The 24,211-nt window shown below is 45.2% G+C and overlaps 1 protein-coding gene across 4 annotated transcripts in view; it reads right to left on the reverse strand.

Annotated features, from left to right (window-relative positions):
- PLEKHG4 (pleckstrin homology and RhoGEF domain containing G4) overlaps positions 1–24,211 on the reverse strand; it is an 87,770-nt gene that overhangs the window by 43,310 nt on the left and 20,249 nt on the right. For all 4 annotated transcript variants that reach the window (XM_086758190.1, XM_086758187.1, XM_086758191.1 and 1 more), the window contains exons 3-10: positions 21,423–23,592; positions 16,013–16,228; positions 12,473–12,596; positions 11,243–11,336; positions 6,124–6,210; positions 4,209–4,325; positions 1,359–1,457; positions 227–375 (exon numbers count right to left, since the gene is read on the reverse strand). In XM_086758190.1, the coding sequence (XP_086614316.1) occupies positions 227–375; positions 1,359–1,457; positions 4,209–4,325; positions 6,124–6,210; positions 11,243–11,336; positions 12,473–12,596; positions 16,013–16,228; positions 21,423–23,592 (3,056 nt within the window). The remainder of the gene's footprint in view (positions 1–226; positions 376–1,358; positions 1,458–4,208; positions 4,326–6,123; positions 6,211–11,242; positions 11,337–12,472; positions 12,597–16,012; positions 16,229–21,422; positions 23,593–24,211) is intronic.

The raw sequence follows: 24,211 nt of genomic DNA on the forward strand, positions 1-24,211 counted from the left end.
TAATCATCTAAGTGAATCCACCCAGACAAGTTTTCAGACTGGGGAAGAAGCAATCAGGATAAGAGTAAAATTCATTGCACTTTTCACCTTTGCCATTTTCAACAAAAGTCCTCACTACACAAGGCTGCTGCTCTCTAGCCTGCACCAACGATGGGTCATCTCAGAGATTCCCAGTGCCTGCTTTTTGCTGATCTCCACCTCCTCTTCTCCCACTCTTGGGGCTCACCTGTAGTCGTGGGTGAGGGTGACACAAGACTCCTCCTTCCTCAGTCTGGCCAGAAGTGCTCCACCCTCCAGCTGCAGCCTGACCAGCCGTGCATCTTCAAGAACATTCTTCATCAACTGCCTGTAATTCCTCAGCAGCACAGCTGCCTCCTGGAGGGACCACAAGAGTGAGATGAGCAGGTACTGCAGCCTACAGGCAATGAGGGAACAGGCAAAAACCCATGCCCAACCCAAAACACACACAAAATGCATCTCACCTTGGCCCACCCTAGGAAAGAGGGAGGTTGGTTCCCACAGCTGTTTCTTGCCAGCCCACCAAGTCTAAAGTGATAAACAGGGCTCCTTACACTCTCAATAACTTCCCCACCAGGATAAAATTGAAACCCACTTCCCATCATTGTCCATACTCCTTTTGCTGGGCATAGAAAGAATAAGCTTTCCAGCCTCATTTTCCACTCACAGCTAGCTGCTAGTGTTCGTAGAGCCTGGACCTGCATGGCTCCAAGCTGGGGGACAAGACTCTCAGTGCAGAGCTAGCAGAAATTTCCTCCCATGTCAGGGGTAGAGCAGCTTCTCAAGAGTGTGTGGGAATATAATGTTTGCAACCACACAGGCTCGTTCTTTGTATCCAACTCTTCTTGCCCACTTCCAAACTCCTGTTCTGGAGGCAGCAAAGCTGGAACCACAGCACAGCTCTGGCCTGGTGAACCCTGTCTGTGTTCCCACCTAACTTTACTGCAGGCCATTCAAGCCAATTTGGTGTGGCACAGCCTGAGGCAGCTGCTCAGTACCAGAGACACCAAAGCCAGTACCAGCTCAGAGCTGCAGAGCTGCTAAGAACGTATTCCAGTCCTGGAGCAAACACCCCTCAGCAACGGGCACAGCTCAACAGATCTCCTGGGTGATGCTGAGGGAGGAGAGAACCTACTTCTACATCCAGTGGAGCCTCTATCCCTTCACTTGGATTAGCTTCTACTAGTCCCACTGTCCTGACAGCTCTGCAGTGACACACAGCACTCAATACTCTGCTACTACAGCTTGCAAGTTCAAAGCTACAGCTTTTCTGCAGCTATCCAGCCTTCTGCTCTCCTGTCTCAGGCTCACCTCTGACACAAGGTGAGGGATATGCTTACCTCAGCTCTTTCTGGTAATTTTCCAGGTTCCACTTTATGAATAGCTCCCTGGAGGAAGGCACAAGCACCTTGGCATCCTTGTAGCAAATGTTCCAGCTTCTACAAGAAGAAAGGACGAAGGCAGAGATTGTGTCATGGCTTACAAAAAAAAAAAAAAAAAAGCTGTCTTTTCAGCTTGCAGAAGGTTAAAAGTACAGAAATCAAGAGAGGATCAAACACATTAACCCAAGGGTTCAATTAAACCATTCAGTGAGGCTGTATCAGCAGAGAGAGGCTCACCAGAGGCATCACAGTATACCAAGGCCTCTCTGCAGACCTTATAAACTTGCATACTCATGGCTTGTATGGGTCATGCTTTACAGAAAAGAAAATCAGTCCAATTAGGTCCCACATTCTTCTACTGTTAGCATTTCTTGTAATTTCCCACTAAGATGAATCACTGCACATGAATTTTGAAGGAACAAAACATATAACAAGTACTTGGACTTTTTCTACCTTAAGTAATTTCTCTTCATATTAAAAATAGTATAAATTAAAGATTAGGAAATTGGGAAGCTTCCACAACTAAGCACATTAAACTACTGACAAATCTGAAATCCCTTCTCTCGGGGGTGGGGGTTTTAAAAAAAAAAAAAAAACCCACCACAAAAAAAACCCACACAACAAACCCAAACATTTCACAGGAGTTCATGAGACAGTATTTTTTTAAAAAGTCAGCAATATAAAGCCTAAATACTGTCAGATGCCACGCTCTAGCAGCTGAAATCAGAGAAGGGAGAAATAGCTATTCCAAAACAACCACGCTCAAAACAAAACAAAAAAAGCAGCTGTTTGACTCTTTATTGAATTGAACTCCCTCCTCCCTGCAGTGCTGGAACAGCCCCAGCAGTGACAGATTAGCAGGCAGGATGCAGGTGAGATCACCGACAGGAAATAAACAGTTTCCCACATAGCTGCAGATCTGAAGGGACCGAGCATACGGGTCATTAACACACACAGTACGCCGTATAAATAGGCAACCCATACAGATTGATTCCTAACTAACTTTGGTAATATTTTGCATGTTAAGATGCAAGACAAACAAGAAGCCTCATTTCATGCTCCTTCCATCAAGAATTATCCTGCATGAGCAACTCAGCTCTCAAGCTTTTCTCAACTCTGTCCAGAAAACAAATCCATAACCTCTTGCAAAGCTTCCCCGCTTCCTCAGTGGCAAATAAACCTCAAATTCAATTCTAGGCACCAAGATTAGGCCTCCATACCTCTACTGCATCAGCATGGGTTCATATCAGTACTTTTAGATGGAAGTTTAAAAAAAAAAAAATGTACTACATGAACTAAAATAAATTGGAAAAGATAAGTTAACAACATCTGGCATGCGCTGAAGCTTGCCACCATCACCACAGCGGTATTATCAATGATACCTTAACCTGCTTCAAGTGCTGCAGTGTGCCACACAGCACCAAATCTTTTGAAAGCAGAGGTGATGGTTCTGTGATCCACCAGCGTGAGCAAGTCAAACTCAACGTGAAGATAGCCGATTTGTGTGCAGTTTTACAGAGATTTAATCCTGTCTAGTCTCAGCATGCCAAATCATGTCTCAATACAGTTTTTACAGATTCAACAAGCACACGATCCACAGGACTTACACTCCCTCCACAGCATGAGAGCTGGGTATTGGTGCCACAGATGCTACTTTTGCAGACTGCTGGCAGACTGCACATATGCTGCTGCATGGCCAGCAACACCTAAAGTCCTGCCACAGATCAGCGAGTGCTGCATTGGCGGCTGCAGCACCCTTTGCCAGAGCTACCTTCTTTATGAACTGTGTCTGGGTGCTGCCGTTCCAGCCCTTCTGTCTCTGAGGCCCAGCTTGGGTCAGCTCAAACATTTCCACAGAGTGGTCAGCCTCCCTACACCTTGGGCTGGCTCTAATCCACGCCTGGGTACAGTTCACTGTACATCTCTTGATCCACAACTGTTCTGGAGAAAAGCACAAAGGGCAAACAGGATCATGGTACCAAGACATACTCAAAGCAGTCAAACAACTGGGAGAAGGAACGTTGCTGGTACTGCCTCCTACTGTCACCTTGGTCCTATGACTCACTGAACAGAATCTGCACGGGGAAGCTTTTGTTTCTTTGCCTCACATGGCCAGCTCTCAGAGGAATACAATGTTCCCCTGGGCTGAACCTTCTCTGTATTTTTAGCTTAGATACCTTCTAAAGAGTTCTTGATGATAACTTTGGTAAATAAATCAATTGCATCTAAAGGAGGAAAAAGATGTTCCTAGAAGTATCTGAACTGATTATCAGGAACTTCCAAGTTTCACTCCCACAAAGACTGCAGTTTTCACTAAGGAGCTCTTAGCTTGGTCTGGGGAATCTTCTCCAAAATCAACAAGATCTAACTATTTTTATTATGCTCAAGTTCTTGATTGTTAGTTCAATGGCAACACAATACTAACACCTTCTCCCGAGATTAGTTTAAGAAGGGTCTGCCTTTAAGCCTCCAAGTATAACTGAAGAGAGGTGTCACTGTACATCACAACAAACAGGATTCTGTTTCAGATTTGACCATATTTGGAAAGGAAGAAAGAGTTAATGCCATTCAAGCAGATGAGCTAAAAACTAAAATTTTCATTCCTGCAGTCATGCTAATAGGTCATAGCATGCATCCATTTGATGAAGCCAGTATTAGCATGCTTTTGATAACAGATTAATTTGCATACATAGCTATTACAGGAACTACTGGCTTTTAACACTTGTAGGTTTAGCTCCTCTTTCTTCAACTCCATTACCACGCCATTTCTTCTCTCAGGTACTAAAGAATACAAGCCATCCTACTCACCATGCGGAAGCTTAACCAGTCCCGGTGGCAGTAAGGGAAGGTCCCATCCAGTTCCAGAGGCAGCTGGGAGCTGTCTATGTGCTTGTGGAGGGACTTCATAGAAGTGAGAACTTCAAACTGCACAGGAGTAGAAGAAACAAAACCACATTTGCATTAGGGTGCGAGTATTGGATGAGGAGGCGAAGATTAACAAAAGAAAGCATCCTTTATTTCTTTATCTGTCTTGCATAGAAACAAGGCACACAGTGTATATCTGCAATATAACTAAGTATGAAGGGAAAAAAAAAAAAACAACAAAAAATTCAATCCGAGCAGCTTGCTGTACAGCTTAGCGGGTGAACCTTGAGGGAATGCAGGCCACAACACGCTGTCTCACCAAGTGGAACATCTGGCAGCAGCCAGCCTTCTCCAGAGCCAATACCTCCCGGTGTAAGCAGAGCAACTCCCTCTTATGTTCTCACACACTGTGCTGAGATTCGCATTTGCTTGGAGAGTCTGAGGGGTTAAATCCAGCCCCCAGCTTCCCCACCTCACTTCCTGGAAAAGCAGTCTAACAGAGCAGCCTCTGCCTTACCCTCAACTCTCCACTCACCACAGCAGCTATTTGCTCCAAGTGTTTCCTGGATCTTGACACAGATAACTCGCCTTCTGTGAGTCTGTAGGACCTCAGAGAATTTTTACACTCAGCAGAGAAACAGACAAGTGGTCCTGCAGGTACATGGAAGCCGGCCCGGACACCAGGAACTCAGGTGCAGACATTTAACCCCCACACACACTGTGAAGTCTCCACCTCCTTACAAAATAGCGATGATGCTTCCAATTCCTCCTGCATGCCCAAGTCTTTATTAGCCTTTGCTCCGTTTCCTCCTACGCACTTTGGATTTGTTCAACATGTTTAATGTCTTCTGTAGCTCTCCCTGCATGCACATGCCTGCAGCCCCTTCTCTCCCTTCAAATTCTTCCACAGAGGGGCAAGAAGGAAGTGGACTAACAGCATACTGTTTAGCTTTTCTGGCAGCACACCGCACACACCCCAAAGCTGATACTATTCACAATGTCTTCATCCACAGGAGCCAAAAGGGAGGTCCTGGCCTACTCTGAAGTCTACAGGGTTTCGGCAGGCAGAGAATTTCAGTCCACTCTTGTAGCTTGTAGCAGTCTTGGAGCAGAGGGAGATGACTAACATGCAGTCTGATGCTCTATCCACTCACGACAGACAAATAGTGGCCGAGAGCCTACGTTTCTTACACAGCTATGGAATACCAAGGCAAATTTACTTCTAGTGGGGACGGTTCAGTGATGTGATGATTCTCTCTCCTCCATTAGCACCTCCTGTTCGTTTTCCCAGACATTTCAGCTGCAAAGGGAACCTCACACATGTATCCATCATCTCTTCCCCCTCTTGCAGAAGCCTCTCAGCCACTGACAGCAGCAACTACGAGGAGGGGAAACATGAAATATGCAAAATCCAGGAAAGCAACAAGTCCCTTCAAAGGATGGAATTCAGGATTTAGCCTAATCTGATCTCTTCCTGACCAAGGATTTCCCCCCTTATTAACAGGGGAATGTGAAAAGCATCTCTATTACTGTTAATTGCGCAGGGCTCCTCCACACAGCTCTCCATGTTCCCAACAAACCCACTGTGTCTTCAGGGACCCAGGAGACTGACATAATTATGGTGCAGATGTCACTGAAGGACTCAGCAATAAACAGAGCATGACAGTGATCTGTTCAGCTTGCATAAACTTTACAACCCTATAAATACCACAGCCGTAAGAGACTACAACCATAAAATACAGAGAACAGATTTCATGTGAGAATAAACATACATCACTGGACAGATAACTCTGTTCAGAGAGTTAAATGAAGGATATCAAGAGCTCCCCAGCAACCCCTAGAAAAATTGTTCCATTACCTGTCCTGCTGGTGGCTTCTCCATCCGAAAAGTCAGATCTCTTTCAACCAGAAGCAGTACTCCATGAATGCAATGAGGATCCATGTCCTGCAACAGAACAGAGCACAACTCCATGATGGATCTGCCTGGGATGCTATGGAGAATGTATCATAGCAGGTTTGTACAACAGATTGCAATTTATCCTTCAAAGGTATTTGCAAAGCCTGGAAGGCAGTCACCAGGTATAAAGAAAGGTCATTCCACAGAGCATCAAGGCTACATCCTTAAGGTAGTTTGCTTCAGATCAACTAGTCCTGCAGTCTTTAAGGAAGTAATGAAAGAGGTCAGGTCTTGGCTGTACTAAATAAAAAAACCTCTGCACAGGGAAATGTGTCAGGGGAGGGAGTCAGGGGAACCATATTCAATGTCCAAGTTTTTTCTTGATAGCTTTCCTGGTCACTTCTCCTAATTGAAAGGAAGGGCTCTTTTCCCCACAGTGCCAAAAACGTCATCTTGTCTTTACTTACTGCCAACTCACAATCAAGGACTTGCATCCTGTTGCTACTGTTAACCCAACAGAAATTCCAAATACAAGGGACATCTGGCAGCTGTAGTTCAAACTCTGAGATCCAGGAGCAGCTCTCCAATTATAGAAGCACTCTACAGGGAAGTGAGAAACAGGTACAGAAAGCAATAGCAGGAAGAGGGAAACACAGCAGAAAGACCCAGACCATGGAGACAGGGCCACTAAATAAATGATGCCTGGATCTGGATAGCAAGGAGAACAACCATTTGAGCTGTCATTCCACATGCTTAAATAAGAGCCATCCCATTTAGATGTCTCCTAGATGGTCTTTGCCTCTGCAAACATCTTGGAAACTGTCAAGCAACAAATCCTTTCCAGTACTGCTCAAGCTGCAAGGAACCTGCCACACAGCAGGCCATGACAAAGGAACTTTGCTTAAATAAACGGCTCCAGTGGTGCTTAAGGTAGTGTTCAAAGATCCAACATTAGCAGCAGAGCCAGAGTGCAGAGGCAAGAGCACCAGCAGCGACTGAGCCACCTAACCTGACACTGGGTCCTCTACAGTAGTTAAGAAATAATGCCAAAACAGAGACACCAAATTCTGCAAGTGAAAACAGCAGCAGAGATTCCAGAGCAGAGGAAAAGACTTCTCTCATCTAGTCATAAACAGCATCCTTTTCAACAGGCAGGAAAAAAAAAATCCCAACTGAAACATCTCCCAAAACAGTAAGAGGCTTCTCAGTCTTCTCAAATCCCTTTCTCCAAAGCAAGTTCTTTCACTGTCATTTGAAACTGATCAAAAGGCCAAAAAGAATTCATTGCATAATTAGGCTGTATTAGGTAAATATACTGAAGCTCCTCTGAAGAGAGGATAGGGAACGATTACAGCAGTATCAGCAGCTCCGAATTTGTCTACCAGAATGTACTGAAGGATGAAGACTAGCCACAGTTTCAAGATACATCGTGGTACTAAATAAATTTATTCTTTCACTCCCTCTTCTACTCTAGCAGTCATGAGATGTGCAATCTGAGGGATAAAGGTAGTGATAGCGTAACACGAGGCTACAACTGCAGCCAAAACACTCACTTGTTTCTTACTGCTGAAAATAGAGACTGAAAAACCATTCATAAATAAAGCTGTCAGGAGAGAAGTTCAGGGATTTCCAATCCAAGAAGTAGTCTTATTTCCACAGAAATCAAGCATTTTTCACTGGTTTTTTTATTCCTATAAACAGTTGAAGATAAATGAGTCTCATCCAGCACTGATGGAGCAATCCAAACGGACTAGAACAGTTTACAAGAGCGCTTTGGGACACAGGCAGAGCTGGAAGCAGCAGGATGCTGCTTGAAGCTTTCCTGTAGCTTTCTGCACAATCTCTTTACCACCTTTGCTAACAAAAGCAGCTATCTGGAAGCAAAGAAACAGAGTCCCACACATAAAAGTGAACTCCTCACCTCCCAAAATAGACACAGTGTGGACAGCGTAGAATAGAGGGGCATCAACAGGAGCTCAGAAAGCACCAGGGTAAATATCCATCCCTTTATTACTCTTCTTTAAAAAGAGAATTAGATACTTTCTTCTGTCTTCTTCACGCTGAAGTTTCAGTCTCTGACTTCCTGACCCAAATGGAAGGCCATGGCCAGACTTAACATCACTGGCACAGTGTGAAGCACAGGCAGCCAGGAGTGCCTGTATGGATGGGACAGTCCTCAAATACCATGTTCAATCTCAAAGCGATCACTTCTAATGGAGTAGTAGGAGGTCCCTGGCCTTTAACATCAGGCCAGGGTCCTCTGTACCTCTGCAGTAACAGGGGACCTAAAGATATCCCTTGAACAGAAAGGTTTGCATGGAAGTTGTCTGTTTGAACTGCTATTGTATCTCTGTCTTCATAAACAGACTCTTCCCTTACCAATCCAACGCACTGATGCAGCAGATTACAGGATTAAGCGTTAGCACTGACACAGAAAATTCAAAAGAATCTCACTCTATAACGACTCAGGCAGAGGGAAATTCCATAGATATCTGTTCCCTGAAGGCCAGTGCACACATTCTGCTGTCCACACCCTGCCTGCTCGCTGACCAAGGGATCGGCCCAGCACTACTGAGCAGCAAAGTTCCTCAGAACAGGCCACCCAGCAGAGAGCTTACTGGTGACAACCTCTGACCAAACATCACAGCAGCGTTTACCTCTGCAGAAATCCTTGCTCCAAATCATCATTACACAGCTTCCCACAGGAAAAGTTATATCTATTCTTGCAGCATACGCGCTGCGCATTTCCCCTCACCCCAGTACAGAGTTGCGAGTTCCTCCTTGCTCCTTCCTGAGTTAACTCTGCTGCAGTGCTGTATTCTGCCTCTGCTCCCAGTGCTGTCTGGCACAGAAAGATTTCCAGCAGTGCCCAGCCACTCATATTTTAAACAGCAAGGAGGGAAGAAAGTCTTGCAGAACAGAACTCCCTCCACCCTGAAGGCAGAGAGGATGAGAAGCTTTCACCAGTTTACTAGGTAGCTCTAGACAGAGCAACTGACAGTCTCCCAGTACCATAGGGAAAGCTACCTGCAAGCACCAGAAGTCATCTATTAGCACTTTCAAAAGTCCATTCATGCACTTATTCCAGAAGGATGGAAGAACGGAGTAAGTATTTCCTCAGATTGCCAGATCTTGACCCAGAAAGCTGTGGGATCAAAGTCTTCCCTCCCCAGGGAGGTCCTCTAGGGTTAACAGATCCAAGCACTGCAGGAGGAAGGGACTCTGCATGAGGTCATCTGAACTGTGCTTACCCACTGTGAAGCACTGCTCCTCACTGCTCAAAAGGAAAACCTCACTTCAAAACTGAACAAGCAACACGGATGTCAGTATTTAACAGATTCCACCCGCATTATCATAGTAGGCTTCACAAAAGCCATGTAAATAAAATCCTGCTGAAGTGGCGAGCAGAAGAGCAGAGAAATGAGCTTCAGAGACAGTCTGCCAGAAAGGAGACACTGGGAGACATGTCAAGGATTTCAGAAAGAACCCCAAGGAGATTATCTGTTTTGTTACCTTACAGGTACAACATACAGCCTGTGCTGCTGTATCCCCTGGCCAGCAAACCTTGCTGCACTCCAGAAAGCCCAGCTTGCCTCACTGTAGCTGTAGCCAGTTCTCTGTATTTCTCTACCCTTGTTTCAGAGTGGATGAGAGTGCTGCCGTGGGATCACAGATATCAACGCTAAGGATCTCCGAAAGGCTGAGAGGAGACAGGGGATTATTCCTGTGCCATAACCAGATGATGAGGTAGCTGAACAAGTCTTGTTTACAGAGTCTGCAGAAGAATCAGGGTAAGGACCAAAAAAACAAAAGCGGAGTAACCAGCCTCTGTCAGTCACTGTTACCTGGAGCACACACTCAGCTCCAGCAATCTGTCTTGCAGCACATTAATCCCTGTTAACTAACTGTTGCACCACCCTGATAATGATGTGCTCAGAGCCAAACAGCCATCACAGCAGGTTATTACAGAGGTACTGCAAAAAGCTTCCCCCACTCCCTCGTTTTAGAGGGCAGGATACAAAGTTAGAATGGTTTTATTCCTGCCATGCTTGTATAAGACTGGGCACTGTCTCAACATGCTGCTGATCTCCAAATCATCCCAGTAAGACACAACCATGCAACTTACATGCGCAATAGAATGCTCAAAAGCTGTAGCAAGCTCATTGCCTATGTGAGCACAGCATAAGAAAGATGACACTTGCTTGTTACCTCTGCAGAACCGAGCAGGGCACCAGATTACTCCTCCACCACAGAGAATGAGCACACTGATACAGCTCACAGCTCCACCCAGCCCAAGAAGCAGGAGGGCAGACCTCTGACTCAGCCCCAGCTCTCAGATGTGGCACTGAAGCACATAAACCACATAGACACCAGCCTCATTAAAACATTGCCCTGTTCCAGTCTGCAGAGTTTGAGTCCTGAGAGACTTAAGCTCTGATTTAAAAGGAACACCTGCTTGAACAAGATTAGTCATAGCTACAACCCAGCATCTCCTTAGCTTCTATCTGCTGCTGTTAGAAAGCCATCTGGGAGCGGGGGCAACACAACCCACTTGCTTTCCAAGCGACTGATATGAAAGCCTTTGACCTGAAGCAATATAGAGTTACAGCATATCCAATTCCAATCATTCACCGACAGCCACATCAACAGCTGCATGTGCTCTTCCACCTGGCGTGACAAGCAGTGTTCTTCCCTTCCCTCTGCAGCAGGCAGAGGCCTCTCCTCCTCCCTTCTCCTTGCTGGGCAAAAATCCCTGCATATTTCAGGGGACAACATGTTCAAACATGATAATTCATGACAGCATTTAGACTCTGGTACAGGCTGTTCAGAGATGGAAGCAAATTTGGAGGGATGGGAAGGGGTGTTCCCCCCTAACTCAGACTTGCTTCGGTTTTTTGCTTTGTCTGCAGTCTAGCAAGTCCAGGTCATCCTCCTAAAACAGAGCTAAGTGCATAATTCCACCTCCTAAAGCCAACTGGAAGCCAGGTGGCAGATGGAGACATAAGCAGCAGATGGAGATGTAACATCCAACCAAGATGGCAAGCCAACCAGTGCTCCTTTGCCCAAACTCAAGGCTCACCTGTAATATGCTGAATGCCTTGAAGAGAGCGGGAACCGGTGAACAGCGACGAGCATCCACGAGAACAGTCAGACCCAAAGCCTGACATTCTGGTCTGCAAGGACAGAGAAAGAGGTCACATCTATCATCAATGAAAATCAACATGACTATGGAAACAGACACCATAGTCATGACAGGCTGAAAAACAAAACAAAAAAAACCCAGTACATCACAGCTCTGTAAGAACAGGGAACTAACAGGCCACCTTCTCCTAACCAGAATATACACCTGGAAACCAGTACCTGGACTGCTCAGTTTTTACCTTTGCTATTTCCACCTGAACTTCCCATTTCTCCAATTCCGAGGACACATCTCACTGATCACAAAGATGTCAATAACCACTCTGCATAATCCACACAGGAAAATCAGTCCTTCCTAACTGCGTTCAGGGACAAGCTTGGCCTCAGCCACACTGCTTCACAAGAACAGCCATTCTGGATCAGACCCAACATCTTTCTTGCCCAGAATCAGATTTGAAGGGAGAAGCAGAAGAAACAAAGCATGAGTACTAGAAGCTTTCTCATGGGTTAAGCCTGCTCCCTTTATTAATGGTTTAAAGGCTTTTTTTTTTTTAAAAAAAAAAAAATCACTGACAGGGAGTTAGCTTTATCTTTTATTAGTTTAACCATCTAGAAGTGAAACAGTCTCAGGAGAGCCCAAGATGACCTGAGGGCAGGGGAGAGTCTGTCATAGTGAAAGGAAGAGTAGCTGCAGCAAACTCCAGCCTGCAGACTTCCAAAAACAACTGTCAGCCAGATATCAAGGCAAATCTTCTCAACCCCTGCAGATCCTCCTGCCCTCTCAGCTTAGATACCCAGCCTTAAAATATCATGTCACTAAACTATCATGGAGCTGCTGCATGACTGCCCCATCACAGCTCCCATTTTCTGAGCTAATGAAGGATAGCAAGAATAGCTTGGATTCACAGCAATGCATGAAAACGTTCAGTACATACCTAATTCTATCACACCATGTGCACAAGGCATACACAGAATAGCCAGAGTGCTTACTGAATACAAGCCAGTTTACCCTAGCAGGAGATCCCCACCTGTACAGTTTCAGGACTATCTGGACCAGGTTCCTAGGCCAGTAACAACAAGCCATTCCACTCATTGCCTCGGCCTCCACACCCCCAAAAGGTAAAGCAGACATGGTAGCCGTGTCCACCCCGGCAGCCCGAGCGTTACAAACCTTGGGATGCTGTGCAAGTAGAGCAGGAGGCGTACAAGCTCAGTGGTGTTGCAGTGAGGGTTTAACCAGGCTGTGTTCCGTGTTGTTATGATGGCCACAGCACGTCCCGATTTATCTCTGGTACCTGTAAAAAGAGGAGGGGGAAAAATGACAACACAAGGCAGTCAGAGCCTGGTTCCAGGTGTGTATGCCTCATATTCCTCTACCATCACCCCTTCAACTTCTTGGAAATGCTCCACAGAACTAGACGTAGTGTATGCTGCAGACTGCAGCAGGCTATAAACTCACTTCCAAAATACCCAAATCCTGCTCTAGAGTGAAGCAGCTGAGCTCTGCCTGTCTTTCTCTCATGGTAATGTTAAAATCTGGATTGCTCTCTTCTACCCAAACACACATTCTTCATAAAATATGGCTGAAGTTAGCTAATAACCCAGCCTTTTGAGAAAAGCAAGAATCTCAAGATAAATAATCTCACCTCCACTTATGTTACAATAGTCACACTGTCTGACGAGAGAACGAGACAAGTTTGCAGAACATCATGTGCTACCTAATGAGACTGCGCACACACGCTGCGGGCTGAGCCTAGCATGGAACCAGACATCTCCTCCCGGGAGCAAAGCCCTGGAGCAGGAGCCCGGAGCCACCCCTTAGAGGCTGCAGAGCAGACAGCTGAGGAGCACACTCTTGCCTACCTGCAGCTCTGACAAGGGCAGAGTTGGTGCCAGGCTTTCATTAGTTTCAGAGCTTGCTCAGTGCATAGGGAACAAATAAGGGACAGGATGGGCAACACAGCTGAGCTGTGATACATCGAGGAAGGAGAAACCTCTCTGGTTCCCTCAGCCATGACAACAGTTCTCTGCCCCCTGCTTTCCAAAAGACACAGTTTATCATGGGAACCAAGTCTGCTCTTTGTCTTTTCTGAACTTCATTGCTCCCACAGGAGATACTGCCCTGGACCACCCCTCTCCCCATCTCAGGGACAAGCATGTGAGTTGACAGGTAAAACAGATACAGATGGACAGCACCAAGCACAGAAAACTGCCCTGGTGTGATCTCAATCTGTGCCTAGGACGTGACTTGAGCGAGGGCCATGGACACAGATGGGCATCATTTAGAAGCAGGGACCAGAATTGTGACAGAGGCATTCTGCTAGCAGCAGAGCCAAAGTCTTTCATTGTATGTTTCAGGAGGAGTTTTATTACTCCTGAAATATGGTATTCTGGACACTGTATAATCAAAGAGCTGGAGATATGTTAGAAAAAGCTTAATATACCTTACTTCATAAGCTAAGGGGATTATCAGAAAATAATAAAAAACCCCAAAGCATTCAATAACTAGAAAAATGGCTTGATAACCAGGCTCAGTAAAAACTTTCTTACTCTGAAGCAACATCTTTTGTCCATCAGGAAGACTAAGCATCACCAGAACTTGATTAAACCTTGAACTTCCATATAGAGGCCTGAGAATTGCCTGACCAGGTCAAAAAAGCAACTGCAGCCACTAGGGCTAGGTTTCCAACAGTGGCAAAACCAGGTAATTCAAAAGCAGAATGCAGAACTGAAACTTTCCTGAAAGGAAAATTTCTTCCTAACTCCATCAGTTACTAGTTTATTAATTATTTCTTATTCACTATTCATAATAAGAGTTATCCTTTCTAATGTAATTACCAATGTTTAATGGAAAGCATTTAACCGAGTGGTGAGCGCATTCCCTCAGGTGTGAGGATCGCCCACTGAAATCCAAAAGGAGACACGTGAGAGATGTCAGTCAAATCCAATACTGCTTCTACAGAAAATGTAATTCCTCCCTTAGATGAAAACTCCCTTGGAACTGGTATCAAACCCAAACCTTTTTTCTTCAATGCATTTCAAGGGCACACCCCTTCATCATTTACCATTTGTACATTACTATAGGAATCTGTGACAAATGAAACAACCAGAGCATTAGATCACATAGTCAGGCTCCTATAATAGCATGGGCTACGAGCTTCTCTTTAAGACCCTTCTCTCCAACCCTGTAATTTTTTTTTGGCTGTTCTAACAATTTACCTCCCAATGCAAAATTACATGTTTGAGCATACCATAACTCTGCCCTGCACTTCGTCTCTCACTTCATCTTTTTCCAGAAGACTGGAAAAATCTTATTTCCCTTTCCTCCTTCCCTGCACGAAGGTGTTTTTATCTCATCCTCTATCATCTTATGAGATAAACAACCTTCCAGTCTCTTGCCACAAAACATCCAGTTCAGTTACAAGAAAGGGCTGTCACCCTTCTCTGCACCCCCTCCAATTCTCACCATTTCCTTTTCTAACAAAGGCATCAGAACAGCCCACATATTTGAGAGGCATCACCAACAAGTACACAGAGGTAAAAATCACTTTCTTTATCTGGCTAGTCATCCCTTCTTGACACATCCGAGGTCAAAATTGGTCTTGCAGCCACAGCACCAAGTGGGAAATCACTGTGCTCCTTCCCAACTTCTCCACACCACACAGGTCTGCCTGACCTTTTCTCTGCTCTCTGGCCAATTTTCAGCTCATACGTGGCTCCTGAGCTGACTGAACGCAGTTAGCTTCCTGCCCTGGAAGCTGGGGCAACCCTCTCACTGGCTGGGGGAGGAAGCAAGCCCACAGGGGCTGCAGACGCTGCCAAACAGCTCTTTCGCACTGGAGAGGTAGATCTCGCTTCCTCTGCGTTACTTCGTGTTTGGTTAAACACAAAGACCTCTTGTGCGGGCCCTCCACACCAAGCAATTCTGGCTGCTGTGTCCAACAGCCTCAGCTTTGTTTACTGCTCTGCCCATATTTGTCCCATTCAGATTTATCTGCAGCAATTTGATACTTGCTGCTGTATCAGATGCAAACACTGAGTAATGTTTGACCTACAACTGATCTCAGCAGAACAATTCTGGGAAGTCCTCCCTTAATAGCTAGTTTTGTCATTGCTCTTTAGCTACGCCATCGTTCGTCCCACACGTGAAACATCCACACTTCACTGGGATAGTCCTTTCAACACTGTGTCATGAAATCAAATGTTTTATAAAAATCTATTCTATCTAGACAGCTACATTTAATCAACCAAACTTCTAATTACCAAGAATAAAACTGGTTTTACAAGAGCACTGTTGAACAGCATCTTCTACACTCCTATCCTTTAATTACCTACCAAGTGAATCAAGTCCCTGTTGTTTTGATCAGGTCTGATGTCAGGCCCACCAGCCCATCATTAGCTGCACCCTCACTCTTCTCTTTTTGAGCTACCAGTATGAGCCCACAGATTAGGCATTTCTGACTCATACGTGCTTGGTTAACGTCTTGAGACTCCTGGGAGCAAGTTAACACGACTTTCATGAGAGGGAGGTTCTATATCTCCTGTCCTTCCCATCCAGAAACTTTATAGGATTCAAGAAGTGTTGCTTCTGGAGATGCCTAGGGTGGAAGGAATGGAACTGGCGCCAGTCCGCAGCACTGCAAACAGAGGCTCATCTCCCTTGCCCTCCTACAAACCACACTTCCCAGACACACTTGGCCCAGCTACTCACCAGGCAGGTAGGCAACTCCACTCCTGAGCACTTCAGGGTTCACATCCTTGACTATAGTGGGTGCAGACCGACCACCCCAGGCACTCCCAAAAGCTGGGGATGTGGGGGGAGTAATAGCTGTTGAGGTTTCCTCCGGGGCACCAGCTTTACTCACTGATTTCAACACATCTGTGCCAGTTGCTTCTTTTCTTGTTTCTCCCCCTTCAGCCACCATCCCTGTAAGACAAGCAGCAGTCAGAAGCTAGAGCAGAGCTCCACCCAAAAGGTCCCGAGTAAGTCTCGGACTGGGGAAGGAAGTGCCCCCAGCCCCAGCACTCTGCAGCTCCTCCAGCCCTCATGCCAATAGCATGCATGTTGCAAAACTGGTTATAACATGAATACTACTGTAAGTCTAAGAAACCAAACTGATTTACTGTGGAGTTTGTAACTTACAAAAACTCAATTCAGATCAGGATTGCTGTAGTCAAAGCCATTTTTAAAGGTAACATATCAAGCAGTACATGTCTGCTAACAGCCTGGAAGCCTGGTGCAGTGCAAGTCTCTGGCTAAGCTCCAGCAACCTGAGTATGCTGACATGACAAACCAGCTTCTGACAGGGAGAGCTGCTCCATCAGAGCAGAATTACTCCCCCAGCACCACTTTCAGATTAGTTCCTGAAAATATGAAGTCAACTCGAGGCTGACAAAACAGCTGGAAATTAGTCAAAGAGACTTTGTTCTCCTCATCCAGATTTTTTTTAATTAACAGTTAATGTGAAAGTCAAAAACCTATTTTAAAACCCTGAAGAACAGGATGATTACACCAATCAGCTCTGTTTGAGAGCTGGAGAAATTGCTTCCTTTGCCTGACACCCCAGCTCTAAAGTACAAAAGTATCAGAATCATTTAATTCTAAAATTAAATATCTTAACTACAATATGGAAACTAATGCTAGTTTTATCAAGTTTCAATTTTCTTGTAAAAATAGCTGCAGAGAAAAAAAATAATAATCTACCTACTGTATAAGAAGTATTATTCCCCGCTTCCCAACATTATAAGAATTGGGAGCCAACAATAAGTCTTCAACAACACATCTTTAGCATCCTCAGGCTGTGCTATCCCACTGACAGGCAGAAAGATACCCTAGAGAAAAGGCTACACTTTGCTGCAAATCCTGGTACTTCAATATCTACCAAAAAAAAAAAAAATCAAACTCTCTTTAGGAAAATAAGGGAGTGGAGTATTTATTTGCTTGCTATGAAGTCAGACGTTTTAATTTCTATTTAAAATTGACTTGAACCATCCTGCTGCATCAACAATGCTGACAATTGACTCAGTTTATTTACTAACAGATTCCAATACTTCATTAAAGAGCAAGAGAGGAACAAAGCAGTCCTTGAAGTGGCTTTCAATACAAGTTTTAGAAGTGAAGGAGATTTACAGGTTGAGGCTCAGCCCAAAATGCTTTCAAAAATTGCTAAAGTGAGTGAAAGAAGTGCCCTGAGCAACATGGCTCGCTGTGCAGAATTATCCAACAGTGGGGGAAACCAGGAGGGGGTCCAGAGCTCTGCACCATCGAGGCCACGATGGAGGAGCTGCTCATTACTTTTTGGTAACACCCCTCTTGAGGGAGCATCCCTGGGACCCAGGATGGCGTCTGCTGCATGTGACCACATAAGCTGCTGCAATGGCTTCAGGGCCCTGCACCATTCTGGGATCCATCAGAGCTCAGTTCTGTTCCTAGCAGTACCTCAGCCTCCGCTTCCCAGTGATGAAAGAGGTCATTCACTCTGGACAACACTGCTAGAACTTCCTGAAGCAGCATTTTAGAAGGGCACAGATCTCCCATAGATGGGGTATCTTGAAGATCACGGAGTCATGTAACTTGTGCCCCAAAGGTTTCATACTAAGGGCTGACTTTCTAGGAGAACATAGAATCATCTTCTCAAGGAGCTGTAAGGCCTGGCAATAAGGAGAATGACACAGTTCGTAGCAAAGGGATCCACATTAAATGAAAAAAGCCTACAAAGAGGACCAAGAGCATTTAAAGACGACAAGAAAGGGAACATAGCTATATTGAAGGCACCATACAAGGGCAAGAGAAAGACATAAGTGTGCATGGCAGCCCTGCCTCGGATATCTCGTAGGGATGAGGTAGCAGCTCCTGAAATCTAGAAGAGAAGCATTTTGCTCAGCCCACCAGAAATGGCCCTAGTACCGGGGCTTTTCAGCTCCAGGGAAACCTCACCGGAGTTGTGCAACCTCCAGACTATGTACATCTTGCCCAAACAAACTCTTCCCTAAGCTTCACAGGCTCAGTTCAGATCTGCAGACCTCACCTCTCTCCTAACAGGCCCAAGCACACTGTTTGTTATTTGCAATTTGGGGTGGAGGCACTTAATAAAGCGGAAACCGTAGAATGCGGAGGATTACATCAAAAAGCAAATTGAGAACTGAGACATGTGAATTTGCCGTGTTTGCAGGTTCCACCTTTCCCTGAGGTTAAGGAAGTGGTAGAGGAGGATTGGCTTGTGTGCATTTCAAAGAGATATTAGCATTTTTGCTGCAAACTGCCCCAGCACCATTACCATCTATGCTAACATCACGTAGGAACAGGGAGCAGGAACAGAACGCCCTAACAGGTGCTGCTGAATATGCCCCAGTGTGGCTTTTCAGCCAATTTCTTGACTATCAAGATATTCCACCCCCAAAACACAGGAAATCTTTCCAGAGCTGCAGCATTTCAAAATTCACTTTCACTTAAAGCTAGCCATTAGGGAAAAACAGCAGGCACATCTTCTGTGAATGGAACCAGTGCAAATTTTAAGCCACCAACTCAAAACAGCTCACACTTGACTCAAAATGTAAGTTAGATCATATTCGTGCAGAAAATAAGCTCGGTTTGTGACTACGAGTGGGAAGAAGGGTAGAAAGTTAAGAGGCAAGGAAAAACCTGCAGATACAGCAAACTCAGATGCCCCAGTTCTGAACGCATATTTTGACATAATATACAACGTACACCATAACATGCAAGCTCCTCCACCTCACAGAGAGCAAACAGTGTGTCTGCCCACGACTACTGAGGTGTGAACTGCAAAACTGAATTGGCTGAGTAAAGCTTAAGCTTTGTTGTTATTTACAGTTTAGGCAAGATACCCGGAGTTTCCAACCATAGCAGCAAAATGATCCCAACAAGAGACAGTAACAGAGAATTTAACTTGCCTACAGACTGGCTCGCTGGAAGAGAAAGGGTCATTTGTAGGACTGAGAGTAGGACACTTGCTTCACTTTGTAATTTTATCTCTGAATTATCTTATTATTGTATCTCTGAGGGTTTAATGGGGCTAGATAAGGGGATGGCTTGTTTGGATCTCAAAGCAATCAAATGTAATTGAATGGATTACGCTTATTACAGTTCCAGCTATAGTGTCTGAGAAATACTCCCGGCATTAACAGATATTTGAGCTGCCTATGCCTTAAAGGCTTTAGTTTGTTGGTTTGAGGGGGTTTCTTGTGATTTAGATTGTTTCTTTTGCTTTATGAACTCCAAGATAACAGTTGTTTTAACTGCAGTGCCAAAGTTTAACATCATCAGAACTGGGCCATGAATATGTCACTTATTTCAGCCAAATCCCCAGAAACATTTAAATTGTCTTTCATTAAAATCAAACTCCACGTACACCCCCAGAGGGGTCCATCATTGACAAAATCTGCGGCAGCAGCCAAGACTCGTCCTGTGGAGCAGCAAAACCATCACATTTATCTCATAGACGAGCTGGACCTGGCTAATTTTAGACAGAAGAGATGGGAACACTGCACAAGCAGCCACTAGAGTCATGAGGAAAGCTTACATCCAGCACTCACAGTCTAGGTTTTCTGAGGTCCAGTCCTGTGCAAATATGAAATCAAGCCAGGTTCAGCTTGGTCAGGGGAATGGATAACCACGGCACGGTTATTTACTGGCATGCATCCCCAAAGAGCTACAGATAGGCAGAAGGTGACCTCTTTTTTTTTCTGCTCATGGTGGTAGATGCTCTATTTCTGCACACTTCAGAAATATAAACTTTTGAACCGACCCTTCTATTTCACAGAAAATAAATGCTTGTCACTCCAAAAGTATCAGAAACGCCTGGCAACTGCAGGCTTGCCTAATTATGGAATTCAAATATTTTGGTGCAGGTGTCAATTAAATCTCATTTTACTTGCTGGACACTTTAGCTCCATTAGGAGGTCACGCTAAGGCATCAGTTAAAATGCGACTTTTGCACACTTGAGAAAGTAGCTGTGCTGGCAGCCAAATGGAGCAGTGCTCCAGGAGTGATGCAGGCTCTTATCCAACTCAGGACCAGTGCAAGCATTACACTGGCAGCCCATCTCAAGAAGATGGGCTCTCGATCTGTTCCTCCACAGGGTCAGACGTGCTGTAGCAGTGTGGGTCTGTAACTCCAACCCTTCAGGGTCCTCCCTCTCATCTTTCAAGACAGGTAATTTTCCTAGCCAGGGGTCTCAGGGAATGAGAGCTCTTTAACTGGAATGGCATGTTTCACCCGCCTCCGCCACACACACGCTTCTTGATGTGATCTGCATATCTAGCTACAGCTTTCCAGACTCAGCAGAGCTAGGCAAAGCCAACACTGTGTCCACGTGGTTACACACTGCCTGCCTACAGTCTGGTGCAAAAGGCAGAGAGACCTGGATCGCACGTTCAATTCCTTCTGAAGAAAAACAGCTCCAGCACAGGAATCCAGGGATCAAGAAGTTTGGGCAACACCTGCTCAAACACATCGTTTGAGCTAGATGCTTGGTTTCTCTGTGCTCTCCCACTCAAGTCAAACAGCTCCTACTTGAAATTTAACCAAGCTGAAGAAAGCATGATGGAGGAGAAGGGAGGGAAGGGGAAGGGAATCCCTCAACTCTGCAGCTTGCTTCTTACATCAGTTACCAGTGCACACATTTGTTGATCTTCAGATCATGTTACACAGCTAGTAAAATACATGGCATCCACGGCTGCTTCCTCTTGCCACAACTATCTTTCTAAAGTCAATTTTCAACTATGAAAGACTCGTACGGTTAGACATTTTCTTCTCACGCATTCCTATTGCATGCATCCATAACCTGCACACAATGAATGTAACTGTTGGAGGTCACTAGCAATCAGATTAACTGAAATTAAAAGTCTCTTACACTGGAATTTTGTTCTGTAGCAACGTAAATTTGCAAAGTAGTATTAAACAAAATACCTACAATAAACTCACCTCTGAAAAGAAAGCCAATTTCAAGCTACAAAAGTGACAACTTAGTAATTTTCCTGTAGTTTGTGCTATTATCCCAAAGCCTCCCAGCAGACATACTTGTCAGTGGTACCTCTTGAGGACTTTGCTTTCAATCCATGTTACCGAACAGACAAACACAGAAACACCCAGTTGCTGTACCTTTAGGAGATGATGCCCCAGAAGCTGCCTCTTGGTGGGAGTGCAGAGTGGTGGGCTCTGTAGGCCCCTCAGCAGCTCCTGAGGACAGTGGTCCAACCTCCAGTTCCTCTTCAATGGATTCCAGTGTTTTTAAGGCTATAGTCTTTGGCTTTTCCCCATAAGAAAAACTTCCCTGGTTCTCCTCCCCTCCTTGCAAGTCCTGTACTGCAACATGCTCTGGGTGCAGCACAGAATTGTCTTCACTTTTACAGCCCTGGTTTTCTGCCCATCTTTGCGGTTCCTCACACCTCTCTCCAGACCTCTGGGTTCTGAATTGACTCGAACCTTCTGCTTGTGCATCAGGGCCTATCAAAGAATCACCGTTATTTAATTTTTCTGCTGTCTGATCATCCTCTGCTGATAGAGCAGTTTGGAGTAGTATGCCTTCTTCAGCTTTCTTATGCTGACATGCAGAGACCTCTTGTTCTTCACCATCTGACAAGAGTTCATCTGTAGGAGCTTTGACAGAACAGTGACTACAATTAGTCTGATTCTCATTTGCAGTCAGTATTTGTTCAATCTCTTTGACTTCCTCTGGGTTGTCCCTTCTTCCCAGCTTAAATTCATCTACTTCTCCTTGGTTCTGTTCTGGAGGATTTAATGGAGAACTAAGATTTGCTTCCTGATCACTGCAGCAAGCATCAACTGCTCCTACATCTGTCGTGTTCTCTGAAGAAGGAGAGCCTCTCTCCACACCTAGATCTGAACTCTCAGGCGTGAGAAGCAATGTAGCAGCCTGGACTGGCACAACACTGTCACTGACATTCTGGCAAGAAACATCAGAACCTCCCTTCAGCGTGCAATGTGGTCCCAAAGGTCCCTGGACAGACACAGGAGAGGTGTCCATATGCGTCACCTCATTTTGACCCTCCGTCAGTGGTTCTCCATGTACTCTCAGTATCGCCTCCTCTTCAGCAGGAGCAGCAGCAGCTAGAATTGTTCCTGTGTTCTGCTCTGATGTTTCAACAACAAGATTTTCACTAGGACCATCACCTTCTCCTCCCATGTTTTCATGAGCACTTGGCATTTGTGCTTTGCAGGTGACACCATCACCAGCACACATGTCGCTGTAACTGCACAGTCCATATTGCCAATCAATTGAGTGTTCGCTGCGGGTCTCCTGCTCTGCAGATGAATCTTCTGAACTGCAGGCAGGAGACTCAGCCACAGAAAAGCTACTCCCCATGTTTCCAGGACCACCTGATATCAGATGACCTTCTGGAGACAGTTCTGCATGTGCCATAATTTTATTGCTTTCCAATGGAATTACATTTTTGAGAACTTCTGTAGAAGAAGTCCTCAGAGTGTCCATTTGACAGTGCTCCTTCTGCATAAGTGCTGACTGAATTAAGTTCTTGGAGTAGGTACTGTCTTGAACGACAATAAACCTGTGCTTGCCTTTAGACGCATTCACTCGCGTTCTGGGCTGAGTTAGATAATTTAAAGGTAGTGATTGGGTTAAAGAGCCTGTTTGTGGCCCAGACCTGGGCAGTGAAACTTCTGTCAGCTCAACGTACTCCCCTTCAAGGTCACTTATCAAGTTCTCTTGAGGCACAGGACTTGTACACACACCATTGACAAGAGCTTCACTCAGCTGCAGAGCTGTGCTGCTGACGACCAGATTGTCTCGATTTGGACTTTGCTCCTGTAGATACTGAGATTCTACATCTGGTGAACTGCGCTCAGTATGGTCCGCAGCGGGGCAAAAAATTGCAGGTTCCTCTGTTATTTCTGGAGAGATGATACTGTTTTCAACTGGTTTGGGTTTATTTATAAATTCAGGATTAACCACTTTATCCCAGGGAACACGAAATATTTTATCATCAGTGGTTAGTAAACAATTTTCCAGTGCTATACCCATTCGCTCTCCATTGATCGTACTCAACCATTCCAGAGTAAAAATAGAGGTATAGGAAACTTCCGGAATCACAACTTCCTCTACATTATGCTTGTCTTTTGCCAAACATTTCAATATAATCCGTGGAGACTTCTTGAGATAGGGGACCACCTGCAGGTAGAAGTCACCAGGCTTCAAGATTCGCCAGTCAATGGAAGCCAGCTGGACTACAATCTTCTCGTGAATACACAGGGGCCAGCCCTCATGGCGAAACAGCAAGCCACAGTACTGAACCTACGGAAAAAGATAAAGTGTTTTCAGCGTCAGGAACAGATCTCAGCTCAAGCTTTTGGACAGGAGAGATCAATGGTTCTCTTTCACAGCTGTAGCAATACAACAGTTGAATTTAGGGTCTTTGGTTATTACTGTAGGGAAGCTTTCCATACTGAGGTCTTCTCTTTAGAAAGCAGAAACAAGAAAAGCTACCAACACAAATCACCAGCATCCCGGGATCCGAATACAAACCAAGCAGCTGCCAGAAGTCTCAGCCCTGTTTTAATTCTGGGCCAGCACAGACAGGCAGAGGTCTAAGCCCCCGAACTCTAGCTGAGAGAAACCAGTTCTCACCTCCTAGTGCTCAAGCTGGGAGACCCTGTCTCTACCTCATTTCAGACTCATTAGGACCAGCTGGATTGATTAAGAAAGAAAATTCAGACTACACAGCATCACTAACCAAGTGCTGTCAGGCAGACAGCAGTACACTTACAACGCCCAGATAAAACCCACTGTCCTGAAGTAAAGACCACGCAGAGCCTTAACAGAAAAGGTGGCCAAATACCTCACAATTTCCAGATCACCCACAGTGAGCTCTAGGTTGTGCCAGGTACACTTGATACCAACCTGCCAGAGGAAA

Source organism: Chlamydotis macqueenii, chromosome 13 (assembly GCF_036417535.1).
Source record: "Chlamydotis macqueenii isolate bChlMac1 chromosome 13, bChlMac1.mat, whole genome shotgun sequence".
NCBI lineage: Eukaryota > Metazoa > Chordata > Aves > Otidiformes > Otididae > Chlamydotis > Chlamydotis macqueenii.